General features: G+C 53.9%; 2 protein-coding genes across 2 annotated transcripts in view; one reads left to right on the forward strand and one right to left on the reverse strand.

Moving 5' to 3' along the window:
• The first annotated feature begins 308 nt into the window (after window positions 1-308).
• Window positions 309-3,524, forward strand: ZNF579 (zinc finger protein 579). The gene is given in 3 exon segments (XM_049621410.1): window positions 309-366; window positions 1,400-1,503; window positions 1,505-3,524. Coding segments are annotated over 2 exon segments (1,689 nt in total). The 5' UTR covers window positions 309-366; window positions 1,400-1,401; the 3' UTR covers window positions 3,092-3,524.
• Window positions 1,265-19,953, reverse strand: part of RPL28 (ribosomal protein L28) — a 139,127-nt gene continuing 120,438 nt past the window's right edge. The window contains exon 5 of the mRNA XM_049621513.1: window positions 1,265-1,309. Coding sequence (XP_049477470.1) covers window positions 1,280-1,309 — 30 coding nt within the window. The 3' untranslated portion in view covers window positions 1,265-1,279. The remainder of the gene's footprint in view (window positions 1,310-19,953) is intronic.

Genomic DNA, 19,953 nt, shown 5'->3' on the forward strand with positions numbered 1-19,953 from the left:
ACCTGATAAATGTGTATTTGTTGAAGCCATGAATGAATATGTGTGTCTGTTGGGGTGGGGAGGGGAGCTGGACCCGGCCTCCCAGGCCCGCAGCCCCCTCCCCGTGCAGGACCCAGGAATCCAAGCCACCCTCCCTCCCCACCCCCTGGGTCCCCTCGTCCTCCCGCTTCCGGCTTCCCAGCCAGTCTTTCCTCTTCGGGGCTCCGTGGAAAGACCCGGTTTCCGGGGGGAAGGCTTAGGCGGTGACACAGAGCCCAGCCTCCTCCACCCCCCACCACGCTCGGGCCCTCCCTCCCTCCCTCCCCGCCACCACCGTCCGCGTTTGGCCGGCCGCGGGGAAGGAAGAAAGGAGCGAAGGAGGCGGAGGTAAGAACCCTGCGCCCAGCGATCAGGGCCGAGCCCCAGGCCCTGGGCCCAGAAATCTGTGAGGCCTCGAACTGCGGCCCCAATTCTGCTGATCAGGCCTGCGGGGAACCGCAGGCTGGGCCCAGTGGGGAGATCGCCCCCCCCCAACCTCCTTGGGCACCTAGGGCTCGGGACCCCAGCAGCCTTGGTGGGGGGCAGGCGTCCAGGGGCCTGGCCCCCAGCAGCCTCCTCCCTGGAGCATTCAGGCAGTGGAGCCCCCAGTCCCCTCCTCTCCCTTGTCTTAGGAGCCCAGCCCCCTCCCTCAATCCTCTCTGCCCCTGGGACCCAGGAATCCATACCGCTTCCCACACAGGAGTGGATCCCAGCCACCTCCCAAACCTGGGGTCCCAGGCCCCGGCGCCCACCTCCCTCAGTCCCAGGAGTGTGGCCGCCCAGCCTTCTCCTGGGCTGAGAGGCTGAGGCAGCCCTCCTACTCCTGGCCTCTCCCAGACCCCGGTCTGGGTACCCACATTCCATTTCCGGGGCCTCCCAGTGTTGAATTCCACCCCCTCCACTCGGGCACCACAGGCTGGTTCCCAGCCCCTCCCAAAACGCTCCAGCCCGGCCCCTGAGGAAGAGCGCTTGGCTCACTGTCTCCCTGTCTCCTCTCCTGTCCGTGTCTCTGGCTTGTTCCCTCTCGCTGTCTCGCTGTCTCTCCCCACCTCCACCCTGCTGAGGTTCTTCTGGTCTCTGTGTTTGCACCCTCTCTCCCCAAACCTCTTTGTTTTCTCCTCATCTCTGTCTCTGCTGGGAGTCCTCACCTCTCTCTCCTGCTGTCTCCCACCATCCTGTCTGACCGCTTCTCCTGCTGTCTGTCTTTCTGTCCCCACCTCTCTGTGTCTCTTCTGTCTTGCTGGCTCTCTCCTTTGCCTGGCTAAACACCTGACCATCTCTGCATCTCCGTCTGGCTCTCTGTCTCTGCTTCCCTGCCCACATCTCCCTTGATCCAACACCCTCCCCACAATGTCTCCTTGTCTCCCCTTTCTCCTTACAGGCATGGATCCGCAGCCCCCTCCACCCGCCCAGGGCAGCCCGCCTCACCGTGGCCGGGGCCGGGGCCGCGGCCGGGGCCGTGGCCGAGGCCGAGGCCGTGGCAGGGGGGGGCGCTGGAGCCCCTCGGGCCCCCCTGCCCTGCCCCACCTGCGGCCGCCTCTTCCGCTTCCCCTACTACCTCTCCCGGCACCGGCTGAGCCACTCGGGTCTCCGACCCCACGCCTGCCCCCTGTGCCCCAAGGCCTTCCGCCGGCCTGCGCACCTCTCCCGCCACCTGCGTGGCCACGGGCCCCAACCCCCGCTGCGCTGCGCCGCCTGCCCCCGCACCTTCCCTGAGCCCGCCCAGCTCAGGCGCCACCTGGCCCAGGAGCACGCGGGCGGCGAGGTCGAGCTGGCCATCGAGAGGGCGGCCAAGGAGGCCGCGGAGACCAGCTGGGGCCCGCAGGACGCCAGCGCCGAGCAGCCGAGCACCGCGGCGGCGGGGGCCGCCGAGGAGGAGGCAGCGTGGCCCGAGACGTGGCCGGCGGGGGAGCCGGCCACGCTGGCGGCCCCCGCGAGCTCGGAGCCCCGCGAGTCGGAGGAGGAGGAGGCCGAGGCCGGGGCGGCCGAGCTGAGGGCCGAGCTGGCGCTGGCGGCCGGGCGCCAGGAGGAGAAGCAGGTCCTGCTCCAGGCCGACTGGACGCTGCTGTGCCTCCGCTGTCGCGAAGCCTTCGCCACGAAGGGCGAGCTCAAAGCGCACCCGTGTCTGCGCCCCGAGGGGGAGCAGGAGGGGGAAGGGGGCCCCCCGCCCCGCCCCAAGCGCCACCAGTGCTCCATCTGCCTCAAGGCCTTCGCCAGGCCCTGGTCGCTGTCCCGCCACCGGCTGGTCCACTCCACCGACCGCCCCTTCGTGTGCCCGGACTGCGGTCTGGCCTTCCGCCTCGCCTCCTACCTCCGCCAGCACCGCCGCGTCCACGGCGCGCTCAGCCTCCTGGCCCCGCTGCCCCCGGCCGGCAGGAAGGACGACAAGGCCTCGGGCGGACGGAACTCAGGGAAGGGGCCCGAGGGGGGCGAGGGGGCCGAGTGCGGGAGCGCCTCGGAGGGGGGAGAAGGCGGGCAGAACGGAGGCGACGCCGCCCCGGCCCGGCCCCCCGCCGGGGAGCCCCGCTTCTGGTGCCCCGAGTGCGGCAAGGGCTTCCGGCGCCGGGCGCACCTGCGACAGCACGGGGTGACCCACTCAGGGGCGCGCCCGTTCCAGTGCGTGCGCTGCCAGCGGGAGTTCAAGCGCCTGGCGGACCTGGCCCGCCACGCGCAGGTGCACGCGGGGGGCCCGGCCCCGCACCCCTGCCCGCGCTGCCCGCGCCGCTTCTCGCGCGCCTACAGCCTCCTGCGCCACCAACGCTGCCACCGCGCTGAGCTGGAGAGGGCCGCCGCCTTGCAGGCGCTCCAGGCCCAGGCCCCGCCGTCGCCCCCGCCGCCCCCGCCGCCGCCGCCAGCCGGGCAGGAGGACGAGGAAGGGCTCCCGCTGCCCGTCGCACGCATCAAGGAAGAGCCGCCCTCCCCGGGGTCCCCACCCCAGTCGCCGCCACCGGCTCCCCCTGTCTTCCTCAGCGCCTCCTGTTTCGACAGCCAGGACCATTCGGCCTTCCAGATGGAGGAAGAAGAGCTCGACAGCAAGGCTCACCTGCGCGGGTCGGGCGGCCTGGCCTCCTGACCTTCACACCCACTCTCGGCCGCTCCACTTGGCTCCCGGTTTGCCAGACGGAGGAGGGAAGTCCAAGAGCAGGCGCCTCCTCTGTCTCCCCACCCGTCCCCTTCCAGCCCTCAACACTAAGGAGGGGGGGCCCTGGACCGCCCCTCCCTCCCCATCGCCCACCCCCAGGCCCCCCAACCCTGGTTAGGAACTGCTTGCGCCAGCAGGCCTCTGAAGGCAGGACTACTCGGAAAAAAGGAGGCGGAGAATATTGGCCAGAGATATGGAGACTGGGGGTGGGGGGGGGATCCCCTGCCTGGCTGTCCCCCATGATACACACTGGACACCGTCACCTCTTTGGAACTGCCAGACGCTGGGGGTCCCCAGTGAGCAAAGGTCCATCCCTGTCCCTTTGTCTGTCTGTGAATAAATGTGAGTTCGTGAAACAGGAGAGAGTGAGGCTGTCTGTTGGGGGGGGGGGCTGCAGGGGGGCACAGACCCTGAGCTTGGGTTCCAAGCAGGAAGGATCCAGACACTCACATCAGGGACTGGGAGGGAGGGACTCAGCCAGCAAGAGACTCAGGAGGAGAAACGGGAGTGAGACAACCCAGGTTACCATCCGTCCAGGTATCTTTGGGGAGCCCCAGGCACCCCCCCCTTGTGTAATATCTGCATGTATTCCTTTTTTATTTTATTTTATTTTATTTACTTATTTTGAGAGCGACGGAGACAGCACTGGGGGGGGGAGGGGCAGAGAGAAAGAGGGAGAGAGAGAATCCCAAGCAGTCTCCACACTGCCAGCACAGAACCCAACAGGGACTCAAACTCAGAAACCGTGAGATCATGACCTGAGCGGAAACCGAGAGTCAGACGTCTAACCGACTGAGCCACCCAGGCGCCCGCTCTTCGTGCGTTCCTTCAGCAAACATCTGGCAGGCACAACGATGGGCCCCTGGGGGTGCTGGAGAGGAGAAAACCAGTGCCCCCACTATGAGGAGCTGGGATTCTAGATCTGCACCACCCAATAGAGTTTAGCCACCAGCCGCACATGGCTGTTTCTATTTAGATTTAGAACAAGTAAATACATTTGAAATAAAATAGTTACGAACGGATACAAGTTCAGTTCCTCAGTGTTCAGGAGCCCCGGGTGGCGGGCGGCTGGGTCTGCCCTGTCGGACAGCACAGATCTAGAACATTCTATCATTGCAAGAAGTTGTCTCGGGACAGAGCTGGGCCAGATAATAAACTGATCTGCTGTAGAGCACCAGATATCGTAAGGGTTTCTGAGAAAACCACGTGACGCTGTGATGAGTGAGCATCTCACCCTCTGGTGAGATGACCTTTGACCTGAATGAAGAACCGGGTGGAGGGAACAGCAGGGACAAATGCTGTGAGGTGGGTTGGTGCTGCATGTTTGAGAAACCACAAGGAATTGGGGGTTGGTGGGGGAAGTGTCATTTTCTGCAAACTTTCTAATGTTTCCCCCCCCACACACACACACACATACCCATTTGTTTGGGTCTTGAGTAGAGGGGGAAGGGTGTGTCCAAGCCAATCTTCTTTAAACCCCTTCCCTTTCCTTCTGTTGACATCCTGCCTTCCTCTAGCACCTTCAGTGGCTCTCTCTTGCCCTTTGCAAACAATGACATCGTCCACTTAGGCATCTTTATGCCTGTAAGGCCAGGAAAAGAGGGGTGAGATCATCCTGGTTTTCCAGGGCAACAAACGGAGGCTTTGGGAGGGAAGGTCATGCCCTGGTGTGACGGAAACACCAGGCAGGAGCAGGCAGGAGGGAGGGAAGCCAGAAGGATGGAGGTTGAGGGTCTAGGAAGGGAGATAACTGACTCAGAGCTGTGCAGAATTCCCCCCTTGTGAAAGATTTAACACATCTTGGCTGAGCCCTTGGAACAGTGCCTGGCACATAGTAGGCATTCAACAAAGGTCATCTGTTTGATTGTCACTGCACCACCCAGGCCTGGATGCTAGGAGCAGAGTGATGAGTGAGACCACCTGGGCATCAGCCTCATGGAACTGAAGACCAGCAGACGACGTGGACAATAATGAAATATTGGCACAAATAAATCAGGGTTCCCAAATGAGACAGTTCTCCAACAAACTAGATCCTGCAACTAAGCCTCAGGTGTGAGCAGCTGGGGAGCTGGGATGTGCGTTCATGACATCAAAGCTACTTCCCTCCCCAGGAACCTTCAGCAACTCCCTATTACTGCATCCAAACAGGGGCTACCATTTAGCGAGCACCTACAAGGGCCAGACACCTTTTCAGCACAACCACACTGATACAGCTCATTGACGGAGGGGGTTATATAGCCCCCTTTACAGAAGAGGCAAACAGGATTAAAGTGAAGTCATTTGTCCTACTTTGGAAATCACCACCATGAATTGAGTCCTTTGTATTCAACGGGGTACTTTGTGGAAAAGGCTGAAAAACAGTGGTTGCCACCAGGGAGGGAAGTCATTGCTGTCGTTGCTTTGTTATTTTCCCAGGCTGGTATAGACACGATCTCAGGGAATCCTCACCACTCCATTGGGAATTAGGAAACATCCTTACCCTTTTCTAGGGGCAAAACAACATTCAGAGAGGGGAGTCCCTTGTCCAAAATCTCATAGCTAGGAAATAGCGGGCACGGAATTTGAACCCAGGCTGGACCAGCTCTACACCATGAACACCCTTAACCAGGCCGACATAACCCTTAGGATCAGCGCCCAGGCACACGATCCCCTCCTTACATGCATCCCGGTCTCCAGGTCCCAAGGCATCATACCCCCACCCCTCCGTGGGTTTGCCTACCACCCTCCTCCTCTCCCCCCATCCCCACTTACTCTGCCTTGAGGATCTGCTGTATTGGAGAGAAACATTCCTAGAAGAAAATACAGAATTTAGGGTGAGAAAAGTTCCCTAAAGCTGAAGCCCAGGTCTCCCACTTTGCAGACGAGAAAACTGATATGTGGGACATGCACAGAAAATGATAGAACACACGCATGGTTACTATTCTTGGGGGGTGATAGTACTGCTGTTCATGAATCAAACCCTGTAGGCTACTCGTTCCTTGCGCTGAGCAGTTTGCACACGTGACCTCAATCATGTGTGTTCATAATCATACAAACACATTTCTTGGGTATTTACCCTACGTCTCATTTAATCTTTACAACACCATCAATAGGTACACACTGTTATGGGCTCCAATTTTTTTCTTTTTAATTTTTTAAATGTTTATTTTTGACAGAGAGAGAGAGACAGAGGGCGAGCAGGGGAGGGGCAGAGAGAGAGGGAGACACAGAATCCGAAGCAGGTTCCAGGCTCTGAGCCATCAGCACAGAGCCCTACGCAGGGCTCAAACCCAGGAACTGAGAGGTCATGACCTGAGCCGAAGCCAGACGCTCTCCAATTTTTTTTTCTTAAACAGCTTTATTGAGATATCTTCCCCTCCCTCCCCCACCGCATAGAATTTGCTCATGTTAAGTGCACAACTCAATGACTTTTAGTAAGTTTACAGGATTGTGCAACTATCACCAAAATCAAATGATAGAGCATATCCAGCATCCCCAAAAGATCTCCTGTGCCCGGTAACAGTCACTTCCCATCCCCACTCCCAGCCCCAGGCAACCATGAATCTACTTTCTGTCTTAACAGATTCGCCTTCCCTGGGCAGTTCCTATCAATGGGTCATACAATAGGTGGCCTCCCATGTCTGGCTTCTTTCACTCAGCATACTGTCTTTACGGTTCGTCCACACTGCACATTTTACCAGTACTTCATTCTCTTTATGGCTGAGTAACGTCCCCTTGCAGGGCATATCGCATTGTGTTCGGCCATTCATCTGCTGATGGACACCTGGGTCGTATCTGCTCTTCGCCTGTTATGAATAGTCCCACTGGGAACACATGGGACGACCCTTCCTGCGGACATGGGTTTTGTTCTCTTGGGCACACTCCCAGGAGCAGAATTGTTAGGCTGTGTGAAAAGCTCATGATACACTTTTTAAGAAACTGTCAGAACTGTTTCCCAAAGCGGCCACACCACTTACATCCCATCAGGGAGATATGAGGGTTCCCTGTGGGGGCTCCATTATCCGGAGAAGGAAGCTCAGTGAACTGACACGCCCGGGGTCTCTTGGCTGGTAAGGAGCCGATCTGGGTACATCTCCAAGCATTGCAATGACAAAGCCTGTGCTCTTAGCCCTTATACAAAGATTCATTCTTACCCTGTTCATTCGTTCATTCATTCATTCATTCATTCATTCATCCTAAAACTCTTTTTTTAATATTTATTTATTTTGGGGGAAGAGAGAGAGGGTAGGGAGGGGCATAGGGGGGTGGGGAGGGATATGGAGAATCTGAAGCAAACTCGTGCTGTCAGCGCAGAGCCTGATGTGGGGATAGAACCCTTGAACTGAGGGATCATGACCTGAGCAAAGTCGGATACTTAACCGACTGAGACACCCCGGTGCCCCCATCTTAAAACTCTTGGCTCTGTGCAAAGTACTGGGCTCTAGGTGGGGAAAACATCAGACAAGGTTACGTTTTGGCAAGAAGCACAGATTGACCAATACACGTAGGTCACGGATTCAGCAGGTATTTACTGAGCCCCCACTATGTGCTGGGCACTGTCCTAGGTGCTGATCACTCCCTGGTTAATGAAACCGACCCAAATCCCTGCCCACATGGGGCTTCCATGGTAGTGGCAGGAGACAGACACAAAGCCAAACAAAGAAGGTAAACTATACAAAACATCTTAGTGGGCACCTGGGTGGCTCAGTCGGTGAAGAATCCAACTATGGGTTTCAGCTCAGGTCATGATCTGGCAGCTCATGAGATCAAGCCCCACGTCAGGCTCTGTACTGACTGTGCAGAACCTGCTTGGGATTCTCTTCCTCCCTCTCTCGGGTGCTCTCCCTCCCTCTCTCAAAATAAATATATAAACTTTTTTAAAATAAAAAAAAACATCTTAGGAGGGGACACATGGTATGGAGCAAGGTGAGGGATGGGGGAGGCATTGGAGCAGGAACTGAAGGAGATGAGTCCCAGGAAGGGGCACAGCTGGTGCAAAGGCTCTAGGCAGGAAGGTGTCTGATGTGTTCAGGGAGCACAGAGGCCACCAGGAAGGAGAGAGAAGGAGGGAGACAGGGGGAAGAAATCAGGGAGAATCGGGGGGTCCAGATCTGGTAGAGAAACCATGAAGAGTCTGATTTCTATTCCACGTGACATGGGAAGAGAGCCCTGGGGGGTGGGGATCATGTGGAGGCTGGCACAAGTTGACTTCACTTTAGACTTTTAACAGTGGGAAAGAATTTTTTAAATTTTTTTAATGTTTATTTATTTTTGAGAGGGAGAGAGAGAGAGAGAGCGAGCATGAGAAGGGAGGGGCAGAGAGAAAGACACACACACACAAACACAGAATCCGAAGGAGGCTCCAGGCTCTGAGCTGTCAGCACTAGAGCCCGATGTGAGGCTTGAACTGGTGAACCGTGAGATCATGATCTGAGCTGAAGTTGGATGCTTGACTGAGCCACTCAGGTGCCCTTAAAAAAAAAATTTTTTTTTTTTAAACTAAACTCTATGCCTATATAGAGCTCAAACTCAGGACCCTGTTACTAAGAGTCAGATGCTTCACCGACAGCCAGCCAGGTGCTCCAACATTTGAAAATCTTAAAACACATAGAAAATGGAAAAAATTGGGTGCTTGGGCGGCTCAGTCGGTGGAGAGTCTGATTTTTGATTTTGGCTCAGGTCATGATCCCAGGGTCATGGGATCAAGCCCGGTACTGGATTCTGTGCTGAGCATGGAGTCTGCTTAGGATTCTCTCTCCCTCTGCCCCTCTCCCCTGCTTGCTCACACTGTCTCTAAAATAAATAAAATGAAAAAAAAAGTGGAAAGAATTAGAAAGTAAATACATACACTAACCCAAGAGAGTCTACAATGAGCATTTTGCTCTATTTGCTTCATGTCCTATCCATCTATCCTTTCATTTGTCCGTCCAGCAATCTATCCAACATTCATCTTTTTAAAATTTAATACACTTTCCTTTGGTGAGCAGTTTTACGTTTCCAGAAAAATTGAGTGGAAATTACAGACAGATCCCGTATATCTGCCTTTAAAAAAAAAATCATTTCAAAGCAATTTGCAAATATTAGTTCATATCACTGCCTAAACACTGTGGCGGCATGCATATTGTAACAAGACATCAAATATTTGTTTAAGCTTCTTGTCCTTGGTAAAATTTAAATACGGTGAAATGCATGCATTTTCCGTGTTACCATTTGATAAATGTTGGGGAATACGTACCCCCTGAATGGCACAGACTCCTCTCCTGATTTAACAGATTCCCTCTGGCTTCTGTTTGGAGAATTAACTAGTGAGGAGGGGGGCAAAGGTTCTGTTAAGCCCACCTGGTTTGCGTTTTAAATAAGCTTTCCTTGGGGCACCTGGGTGGCTCAGTCGGTTAAGCTTCCGACTTCGGCTCAGGTCATGATCTCACGGTTTGTGGGTTCGAGCCCCACGTCAGGCTCTGTGCTGACAGCTCGGAGCCTGGCGCCTGCTTCGGGTTCTGTGTCTCCCTCTCTGTCTGCCCCTCCCCTGCTCATGTTCTGTCTCCCATCACTCTTTCTCAAAAAATAAACAAAAAACATTAAAAATAAATAACCTTTTCTTTTTAGAACAGTTTTCGGTTTCACAGAATTTGCAGTGATAGTACGGGGACTTCCCATGTGTCCCCGAGTCAGGGCCCCCTCGCGCTACCCTCTCCCGTTACCACAGCGCAGCTCTCAAAACCCAGGAACCAAAGCCACTAGACTGCTGTCAACCAAACGCGAGGCGTTACTCGCATTTAGCTCACTTTCCCTTGATGCCCCTTTTCTGTTCCAGGACCCCACCCGGGGTACCGCCCGGCCTCTGTCATGCCTTCTCAAGTCTCCCCTGGTCTGTGATCATTTCCCAAACTTGCCTTGGGTTTTGAGGACTTTGACCGCTTTGGGGCGTCCTGGGGAGAAAGCCGCAGCCAGCCGGCTAAGTGCTTTTCTCAGCACGTCCTCTCAGAGGGGGCGGTGTGGGGGGACGGGGAGCACGTGGATCCACTTGACTGACCACGGATGGTGCCGCCCTGGTCACCTGGCAGACAGGGACGTGTGCTGATTGCCAGGTGTCTTCACTGTAAAGCGACCCCTCCCCCTTTCACTCTGCACAAGTCATGGAGCACAGCCCACATGGAGGGGAGGAGAGAGGAGGGAAGGGGAGGGGAGGGGAGGGAGAAGCATCCAGATACAGTTTTGAAGACTGTTCTGTCTCCTTCCCCTATTTATTTATTTATTTACTTATTTGTATCCATATGCACTCAGGGATGTTTATGCTTACACTCCCATACAATGTTATTTATTTCATAGAAATGTATATTATGGTCCCATACAACATTGAGATCCACCTGTATCGATGCCATCGAGAGAGAATAAAGCAGGGCCGCCTGGAGGGGCTCAGTCGATTGAGCTTCCGACTTCGGCTCAGGTCATGATCTCATGGCTCATGGGTTCGGGCCCTGCATCCGGTTCCGTGCTGACGGCTCAGAGCCCGGAGCCTGCTTCCGATTCTGTGTCTCCCTCTCTCTCTTTCTCTCTCTCTCTCTCAAAAATAAATAAACATTTAAAAGAGAGAGAGAAAGAATAAGGCAGTGCTGCTGGAGAAGCAGGGGCTCCTGGCTCAAGCTGTGACTTTGGCTTAGTGGTCCTGGAGGGCTTCCGAGGAGGGGCACTTTGAGATGTGGTCCATAGGAGTGAGGGGACCCAGCACATGAGTCGGGAGCAGGGACGCCCTCCCCTTGCAGAGGGGCTCTGAGGCTCCCAGGCTCCAAGCCGCCGACCCACAGGCATCCAGGACCGCGGAGGCTCTGCCTTCCTCCGGGCACCAAGCCCACGGTGGGCGGTTTCCACTGCCTGCTCCCGGCCTCCTGGGGGGCGGTTTGGAATTCAGCCCCAGAGGCCAAGTCCGGGCTCTTCCTGGGCCCCTTATCTCACCACGCCCAGCACTGTGCCTGGCACAGACCTGCGCCACACACATATTTGCTGCCACTCGCCCAGCTTCCCGAGCCCCGGCCGCCCTCCTTTCCCACCGCTGGGGCCGTGCCCAACTTGTGCCCTCCTCCCGCCTCAGCTCTGTTGTCTCAAGGAGGTGGGGGGTGGGGTGGCGGGGGGAAGAGAGGCGCTGCCGGCACCAGACGTGGAGCCAGGGAGAGAGAAGTGACCCACCCAAGGTCACCGGGAGGGGGGGTGCCAGAGAGAGAAAGCGAGTCCTCCCAGACTGGCCGCCTCCAGACTTCTAGTATCAGGGTAACAATTGTAGCTACTATTTACTATCACGCCCATTCTCCAGTGCACTGGCTGCTCTTTTCCCCGGAACAGCTCTGCAGGCTCGTGGCACCTCTCAGCCTTCCCATCTCGCGGCCTTGGATGGACACTTCTCTTTGCCTGGGATGACTCCCTTGTCTTTCCCTTTATGCTTCCTCTAGGAGGCCCTCCTTACCTCCTCCTGTCTCCACCGATCCCTCATTGTAGGGCAGAATTCTCAGATGGCTCCCAAGATTCCTGCTCCCCCCCCACCCCCACCCTGGGGCACACACGCCTCCTCCCCAAGCTCACATAGGTGCTGCTGTGAAGGGCACACTGCACGTGGTGTTAAGATTCCAAATCAGACAACGTGCATGCACCTGGAGGGCGTTATGCTCCGTGAAATAAGTCAGGCAGAGCAAGACAGGTGATGGCACTCATATGTGGGACCTAAAAAACAAAACAAAACAGAACAGAAAGAGACTCATGAACACAGAGAAGAAACCGCTGGCTGCCAGGGGGCAGGGCGGCGGAGGGGCGGGAGAAATAGATAAAAGGAATAAGAGGTACAAACAGATAAAAGTCACAGGGATGAACGGGGCACCTGGGTGGCTCAGTCAGTTAAGCGTCTGACTTCAGCTCAGGTCATGATCTCATGGTTCATGGGTTTGAGCCCTGCATCAGGCTCTGCGCTGTCAGTGCAGAGCCTGCTTGGGATTCTCTCCCTTCTCTGTGCCCCTCCCCCACTTGCTCTCTCTCTCCTTCAAAATAAATAAACTTAAAAAAGAAAAAAGCTAGGGAGATGATCTTTGGTGGGCCTGGCTTAATCAGCCGACCCCATAAAACGGATGGAGAAAAGATTCAGAGCGTGAGGGGGAATTCAACAAGAGGGAGATGCTCCATTCCTAGCTTTGAGGGAGGAGGGGACGCCACCCCAGGGAATGCAAGCAGCCTCCCAGAACTGAGAGTGGATTCTGCCCAACAAGCAGCAAGGAAATGAGACTCTCACAGTTTTCCCTGAGCAGAGAACCTAGTCATTGGTGCCTCAGCTTCCTTTTTTAAAAAAATTTTAAAAAGATTTATTTACTTTTGAGAGAGTCGGAGAGCGACCAGGTGAGGTGCAGAGAGAGAGGGAAACATAGAATTTAAAGCAGGCTCCAGGCTCTGAGCGGTCAGCACAGAGCCCAATGCAGGGCTCGAACCCACGAACCACAAGATCATGACCTGAGCCACCCAGGCGCCGCCTGGTGCCTCAGCTTCTGACTCACAGGCGCTAGGAGCTGATGGGGAGGGGGTTGGTTCTTTGAAACCGCTACGTTTGTGGTCATTTGCTACACAGCAGAGCCAACAAATGTGATCTGTTTTGTTTCCTTGATGGTACTCACTGTCTAAAGTCGGTCGGTTTCTTTAATTGTTTAATTGTTTCAAATACGTCCATCTGGCTGTAGTAGTTTGCCGGGGCCACTGCAACAAAGCATCGGGGCCAGTGCAACAAAGCATCGCAAGCCAGGTGGCTTCAAACAACAGAAATGTATCCTCTCTCACAGTTGCGGTTAGAAGTCCAAGAGGGAGCAAGGCTGAGCTCCCTCTGAAACCCGCAGGGAGATCCTTCCTCGCCTCTGCCTGGCTCCTGGTGGTTTGCCAGCCATCTGTGGCTTGTAGACTCATCACTTTTGTACCCCACCTGCAGCTCCACGTGCCGGTGGCCTCACATGACCGTCTTCCGACCGTGTTCTGGGGGGAAATTGTGGAGGAAACCGCCCGACTCCCTTATGACCTCCCCTTAACGAACTGCATCCTTGGTGATCCTATTTGCAAATGTGGTCACTTTCCGAGGTACTGGGGGCTCAACCCACGTGTTTTGTTTTGTTTTGTTTTGTTTGTTTTTTGGTGGGGGGCGCAATTTGATCCCCAGCGCCAGCCCTGTCCGCATGTGCAGTCTAGCAGCGTGCAGATCTTGGCTGGGTATCACTGGCTTCCTAGAGCCTAGGGTATCGCCTGGTGCAAAGCAGGCACTTAAGTTTGTTGTTGTTCTTTGGTACATCATCTGACGAACTATTTCTCAGCGACTCTCTCCACATCTTTTGGGTGAGGATAAGGCCACCACCCTCACTGTTTTCTCCTCATTTACTAATTCGTTTGGTTTACAAATTGGCCACCCACCACCCCTCGCTAGAATGTAAAGGTGCCCGTGTGGCTCATCACTGGGTCCCTGGCACCCAGCACACTGCCTGACACACAGTAGATACACAGCAAATAGCTGTTCGACAAATGACCTGAGGCTGTAACTCACCCCACCGCCACTTTGCAGAGGGGGAAACTGAGGCTTAGAAAGGGGACGTGAGTTGTTCAAGGTCACTCAGTGCCAAACTGGCGGCAGACCTTACTGTCACTTGCCCGCTACCTTCCAATCACCTTCCACCAGTGATGCTTCCCGTTGGCTGAGCCTAGCAGAAGCCTACCAGGTCCGGTCAGAAGGGCTCACCTGGACAGAGAGGAGACAGGTGGACGGAGGGGAGGTAGCCGGCACACGCGATCGCCTTCTGTGGGAGAATCTGTCAGGAACGATACACCCACAGGAGGAGTCCTCAAGCGTGGGGCTCCCACGTTCACTCAGGTCTTTCACCCCACTCGCCGGAAGGGCGAGCTACATGCCCAGCAGCAGAGCCCGGGGGTGGGGGTGGGGGGCCTGTTTCCCCACATCCTCAACCACTTCCTGTTTTCTGCCTGCCGAGTGGGATCTCCCCTCAGTGGTGGGCCATCGGGGCAGCAGGGGGAGCCGCCCGCCCTGGATGCAGGCAATCAGGGCGCCTCGGATATAAAACCACGGATAAAACTGGGGCGCCTGGGTGGCTCAGTCGGTTAAACGTCCGACTTCAGCTCAAGTCACGATCTCACAGTTTGTGAATTCAAGCCCCATGTTGGCCTCTGTGCTGACAGCTCGGTGCCTGGAGCCTGCTTCGGATTCTGTGCCTCCCTCTCTTTCTGCCCCTCCCCCGCTTGCACTCTGTCTCTCTCTAACAAAAATAAACATTAAAAAAAAAAACAAAAAAAACAGGGGTGCCTGGGTGGCTCAGTCGGTTAAACGTCCAGCTTCAGCTCAAGTCGCGATCTCACAGTTTGTGAATTCAAGCCCTATGTTGGGCTCTGTGCTGACAGCCCGGAGCCTGGAACCTGCTTGGGATTCTGTGTCTCCTTCTCTCTCTGCCCCTCCCCCACTCACACTCTGTCTCTGTCTCTCTCTCTCTCAAACAAAAATAAACATTAAAAAAAATTTTTTTAAAACAAGAATAAAACCAAACTAAACATTGGGTCCATGTTTCACTTAGGTCATGCCCCAGCAATGGTAAACAGTGTCGGGGATAGAGACCTCTCTGTGCAAAACATCTTTTATCGGTCTAAGTTCTGAACCTTTGCTGCTGATGTTACCATGGAGTTTTAGATATAATATATATTAAATATATATGTATATAGATACAGAATACATATAGAAATATATATATATATACTACGTGTATATATTCATAGATATAATTAGCATGTTTTATTTTTTTAATGTTTATTTAAAAAAATTTTTTTTAAATGTTTATTTTATTATTTTTGAGACAGAGAGAGACAGAGCATGAACGGGGGAGGGGCAGAGAGAGAGGGAGACACAGAATCTGAAGCAGGCTCCAGGCTCTGAGCCGTCAGCACAGAGCCCGACCTGGGGCTCGAACTCATGGACCGCGAGATCGTGACCTGAGCTGAAGTCGGACGCTTAACCGACTGAGCCACCCAGGCGCCCCTGTTTACTTATTTTTAAGCGATAAAGAGAGACAGAGCTTGGGCAGGGGAGGGGCAGAGAGAGAGGGAGACACAGAATTCAAAGCAGGCTCCAGGCTCTGAGCGGTCAGCACAGAGCCCGTCGTGGGGCTCGAATTCACAAATCGTGAGATCATGACCTGAGCCGAAGTCAGAAGCTCAACCGACTGAGCCACCCAGGCGCCCTGAACGTTTTATTTTTTTAATCCCTATCCTTTAATAAAGCGCTGTATGGCACGTGGAAGTTAATGCAGAGAATTCCAGTTTACAGCCGGCATCGATGCATGCAGACTCCACTACATGTGTTCATTTTGATAGTAAGTTCCTGAGGACCGGATAGTCCAAGGTCACTTCAGAGGCAGTCCGCATCTGTGCAGCTATGTGGTCCTGCTATATTTAAAATGGCAGTCTGGGGGCGCTGGCGGGGGTGGGAGGGCTCAGTTGGTTAAGTGTCCAACTCTTGGTTTCGGCTCGGGATCCTCTCTCTCTCTCTCTCTCTCAAAATAGATAAACAAACAAACAAACAAACAAAACAATAATAAAGGCAAAGAACTAGAACCTGAATAACCGGGGATCTGACCTTCTCTGCCACCCTTGCATCTGGTATCTGCATATCCAGTTCCAAACCGAGAGGCAGAGCGCCGGGCCGTGTGATGTAATTTTTTTTATTGAACTGCACCTTTGAGCTCATATCCTGACATAACGTGCTCGGCTTGAACCGACGTCTCTAAAACTGCCAACGTGTCCTTCTTTTCCATGTCTGATTGTTTTCAACTGAAAAAAATATATGTAGCAAGAAAAAAATGACAAACGATGGTTCCTAAAAACAGTTGTGTTGTATTTAAGAGAGGCACACCCAGCAGTCACGCTCCTTAGTGTCCTCTGGAGTGAGTAAAAAAAGTTACATGCACCCAATAACCGGGACACGGATGTGTGCGGCAGCTGTATTCAATGTTGCCATTGGCAAGAATGGGAGAGTCGCTTCAGTAGGTGAAGGGGCAAACAGGGCCCCTCCGGACAACAACGGGATGTTATCCGGTGCTAAAAACAAATGAGCGATCAAGTCACAAAAAGGAGGAACCTTAAATGCACAGTTCCGAGGGGGAGAAGCCAAGCTGAAAAGGCTTCCTACATACAGGACGGGTCCAACTGTAGGTCGTTCTGGAAAAGGCAAAACTGGAGACAGTGAAAAGATCAGGAGAGGGCGGGGGGCGGGGGGAGCACAGAGGGCTTTTAGGGCAGTGAAATTACTCCACGTTGTACTGTAATGTATGTATTAGGACGTGTGTCCAAACCCTACGACGTCCAACCCTAAGAACAAACCCTAAACTGTAGACTTCCCGTGATTATGACCAGTCAACGAAGGCCATCAACTGTGACAAATGTACCCCCTGGTGGGGGATTTGCTAATGGGGGGGGGGGCATGAGTGGGGGCAGGAGGGCGACGGGAAGTCTCTGTATCTTCCTCTCATTTTGCTGTGAACCTAAAACGGCTCTAAAAACTAAAGTCGATTAATTAAAAAAAAAAAAAGGAATTAAAAAACCCCACAAATCAAGAAAACGAAGCTGATGGTTAATTCTGTGATTATTGCTGAAAATAGGTGTGCTGTGTACAGGAGGAGGGGGAAGCTCAACTGAGCTGGGTGTCCACTCTGCCACGTTCACTGGGGGCTCGCTGGGACACGTGCTCCGCCAGAGCACGGGCTTTGTTCGATTCCCTTATCGAGATATTGTTCTCATACCACACATTTCATCTGTTGAGAGAGAGAGCAGGAGAGGGGCAGAGAGAGAGGGAGACACAGAATCTGAAGCAGGCTCCAGGCTCCGAGCTGTCAGCACAGAGCCCGACGCGGGGCTTGAACTCACAGACCGCGAGATCATGACCTGAGCCGGTCAGATTCTCAACCGACTGAGCCACCCAGGCACCCCACTATGATCAATTTTAGAACACTCCTGTCCCCCCACCCCCCCACCCCCACCGAAAGACCCCCTCAAAGCATTGCCTCACCCCGTCCCCTCCAAGCCTTGGGCAACCACTCATCCGATTCCAGTCTCTGGATTTGCCTTTGAGGACAAGGATTGTTGCTCCTATCACTCTCGGCTGTACCCCCAGAACCTGCAATTCTGTCTGATACATCATACCGGGTAGGCACTCCCCAGTTATCCAACTCATCTGTTTGTCTTAATTGGTTTTGTTTTCTTTTATTTAAAAAAAAATTTTTTTTTAATGTTTATTTATTTTTGAGACAGAGAGAGACAGAGCATGAACGGGGGAGGGGCAGAGAGAGAGAGGGAGACACAGAATCGGAAGCAGGCTCCAGGCTCTGGGCCATCAGCCCAGAGCCTGACGCAGGACTCGAACTCACGGACCGCGAGATCGTGACCTGAGCTGAAGTCGGACGCTTAACCGACTGAGCCACCCAGGCGTCCCTGTGTTAATTGGAATCCCAGATAGGACGGGTCTCTGCTCAGAGGCCTCCTTCTCCCCAGCCCGTCATCCCATCAGGACTTTTCAGAATCACCTCTGGGCCCCACTCCGTCACCTCCATGAGGACAGATAACACCTTGTTTCATGATTGCTTACATCCGTGTCCAGGCCACTTTCTAGACTCCTCCCCCGCCCCCGGCAGGGACAGAACCCATCTGCTTGGTTTTGCACCAGCTCAGTCCCCGGGAAACGCGTGTTGAATTTGAGTGGAAACGAGAACTCAGCAACCTTGACGTGCATCGGTCCCTAGCTCCCTCCTGGCCTGCAAACATCTCTACACCGCAGAGCGGCCGGGGGAGGGGGTGAGGGTGACAGGTGGAGTCCAACTGTGCCGTTGACCCCGAGCGAGCGGGACACAGAGCAAGAGATTTAATCTCTGTGAGAGTCTCCCTTCCCTCAACTATAAAACGGAGCTAATAATAGGGCCTACCTTTCCCGACTGCTGTGAGGATTAGCACAGGGGCTGGTAATACAGAGAGTTCAGTAAATGCTGCTATAATTATCGTTAATCACGCGGGATTTACGAAGCCATTACAAGTGCACCCCGGCCATCCGTCAGTCTCATTCCACACACATTTCCTGAGGACAGGGCGAGAGAATCCAGCCGGCTCCAGGGGACCGTAAGTGCAACTCTGGTGTCGGGTGCGATAGGGCGGGGCGGCAGATAAGATGCAAATTCCAACTCCAGAAGGGCTCAGAGGCCAGGCTGGGGAGCTTGGACTCGATCCCAAGGGTAATAGGGAGCCATGGGAGGCTAATGAGAAGGAGAGGGACAGTCTCTGGGTATCAGATGTGTTTGGGGTGGTGGGTGAGACCTCCAGGGGGGAGAGACAGGAGGCCAGGAGGAAGGTGGTCCATGTGTGGTCCACATAAGTGAGGGACCTTGGCCTGAAGCCCCGTAGACATGGAGAAAGCAATGATTTTTAACCCATGGTCTCTAGACTTCTAGAGAGATCCAGCAGGGTCAGTAATCCTGGATGCTGTCTGCCCAATTGTGCCTCCGTTCTTCCAATAGTAAAAGAAGAAACAAGGCAAAAATAATTTTGATGTTTTATTTCATTTAATTTAGTGTCTCTTTGTTACTGGAGTTACTTGACACAGTTGATTCTCCGTATTCGTGCCAGTTGTGGTCTATGAAGTGAATGCTGGATTAGTGAATATGGAACCAGTGAATATGGGTGGGGATACGGGATTAGGTTCCTGGGAGCCCAAGTCATAGTATTTTCGTTAACGGATCAACACGCAAGCTTGTTTTACGTGTGTTCTGTGTAAAGACGCCTCACTTCCGATATATTGTTGATCCGCTAACATTTAAATCCCAGCCACCAGCCCAGGGAACTCGTGCCCCGGAACGAAGCTTACCTAACACAGATATTTCTCTGAAAGGCACATCACAGCCTCCTCGAGCTCAGGAGCACCAGACAGCACTACAGCGTTGTGTGTGGGGGCCAGTTTAAACCGCAAAATCAGCCACGAAAGGCACCAGACTGCGGACAATGTGGCAATAACCAGGCTGCAGAAAGGACACTTGTTAACAGGGCGAGAGGTGAGGCAAGAAGGCAGAGGGTCTCCGTGCACCGCCACAGCTGGGAACGTGGGTGTCAGTGGCTCAGATCTTTCGCAGCCCCGCAGACGCCCATCAGAGTGCCGGGACTTGATATGAGGGCTACAGAAAATTTTTAGGGGGTAGGCGAGTTTGCAAACACGAAATCCACGATTGGCGCGATCGACCGTACATCCCAAACATTATCAGGTCATCATGCAATTAATATGAAAACCATCAGGGAGATCGTTTACATTCTCTTTTTGGTGCTAAGTCTTTGAAATCCAAGGTCAATTTGACACTCACAGGAGTTCTCAATTTGGACCAGCCACGTTTCAAGTGCTTAAGAGCCACACGTGGCTGGTGGCTTCTGTGTTGGGCAGTGCAAGTCTCTATGTCTTTCTTCAGATTCTCAAAGGGGCCTGTGAACTCAAAAAAATAACAACAAAAGGTCAATGCCAGATACAACCGCCTTGGAGAGCATGTGGCAGGACCAGAGAAAGTGGGCCCTTGAGCACAAGGCAACGTGTCTGCAAATATTTTTTGCAACCCTGCTTGAAAGAGCACAATATTGGAGGAAAGGTAAAGTGTCCCTCATCGGAAGAACGGGTCCATCAACGAGTGCGTGTTCATACACTAGAATATGCAACATCTTTGCAAGGGAAAGAGCTTGAGCTCCAAGTACCGGGTGCAGATGAAACTCACAAACAAAAGCAA

Source organism: Panthera uncia, assembly GCF_023721935.1.
Source record: "Panthera uncia isolate 11264 chromosome E2 unlocalized genomic scaffold, Puncia_PCG_1.0 HiC_scaffold_19, whole genome shotgun sequence".
In the NCBI taxonomy this organism is placed as follows: domain Eukaryota; kingdom Metazoa; phylum Chordata; class Mammalia; order Carnivora; family Felidae; genus Panthera; species Panthera uncia.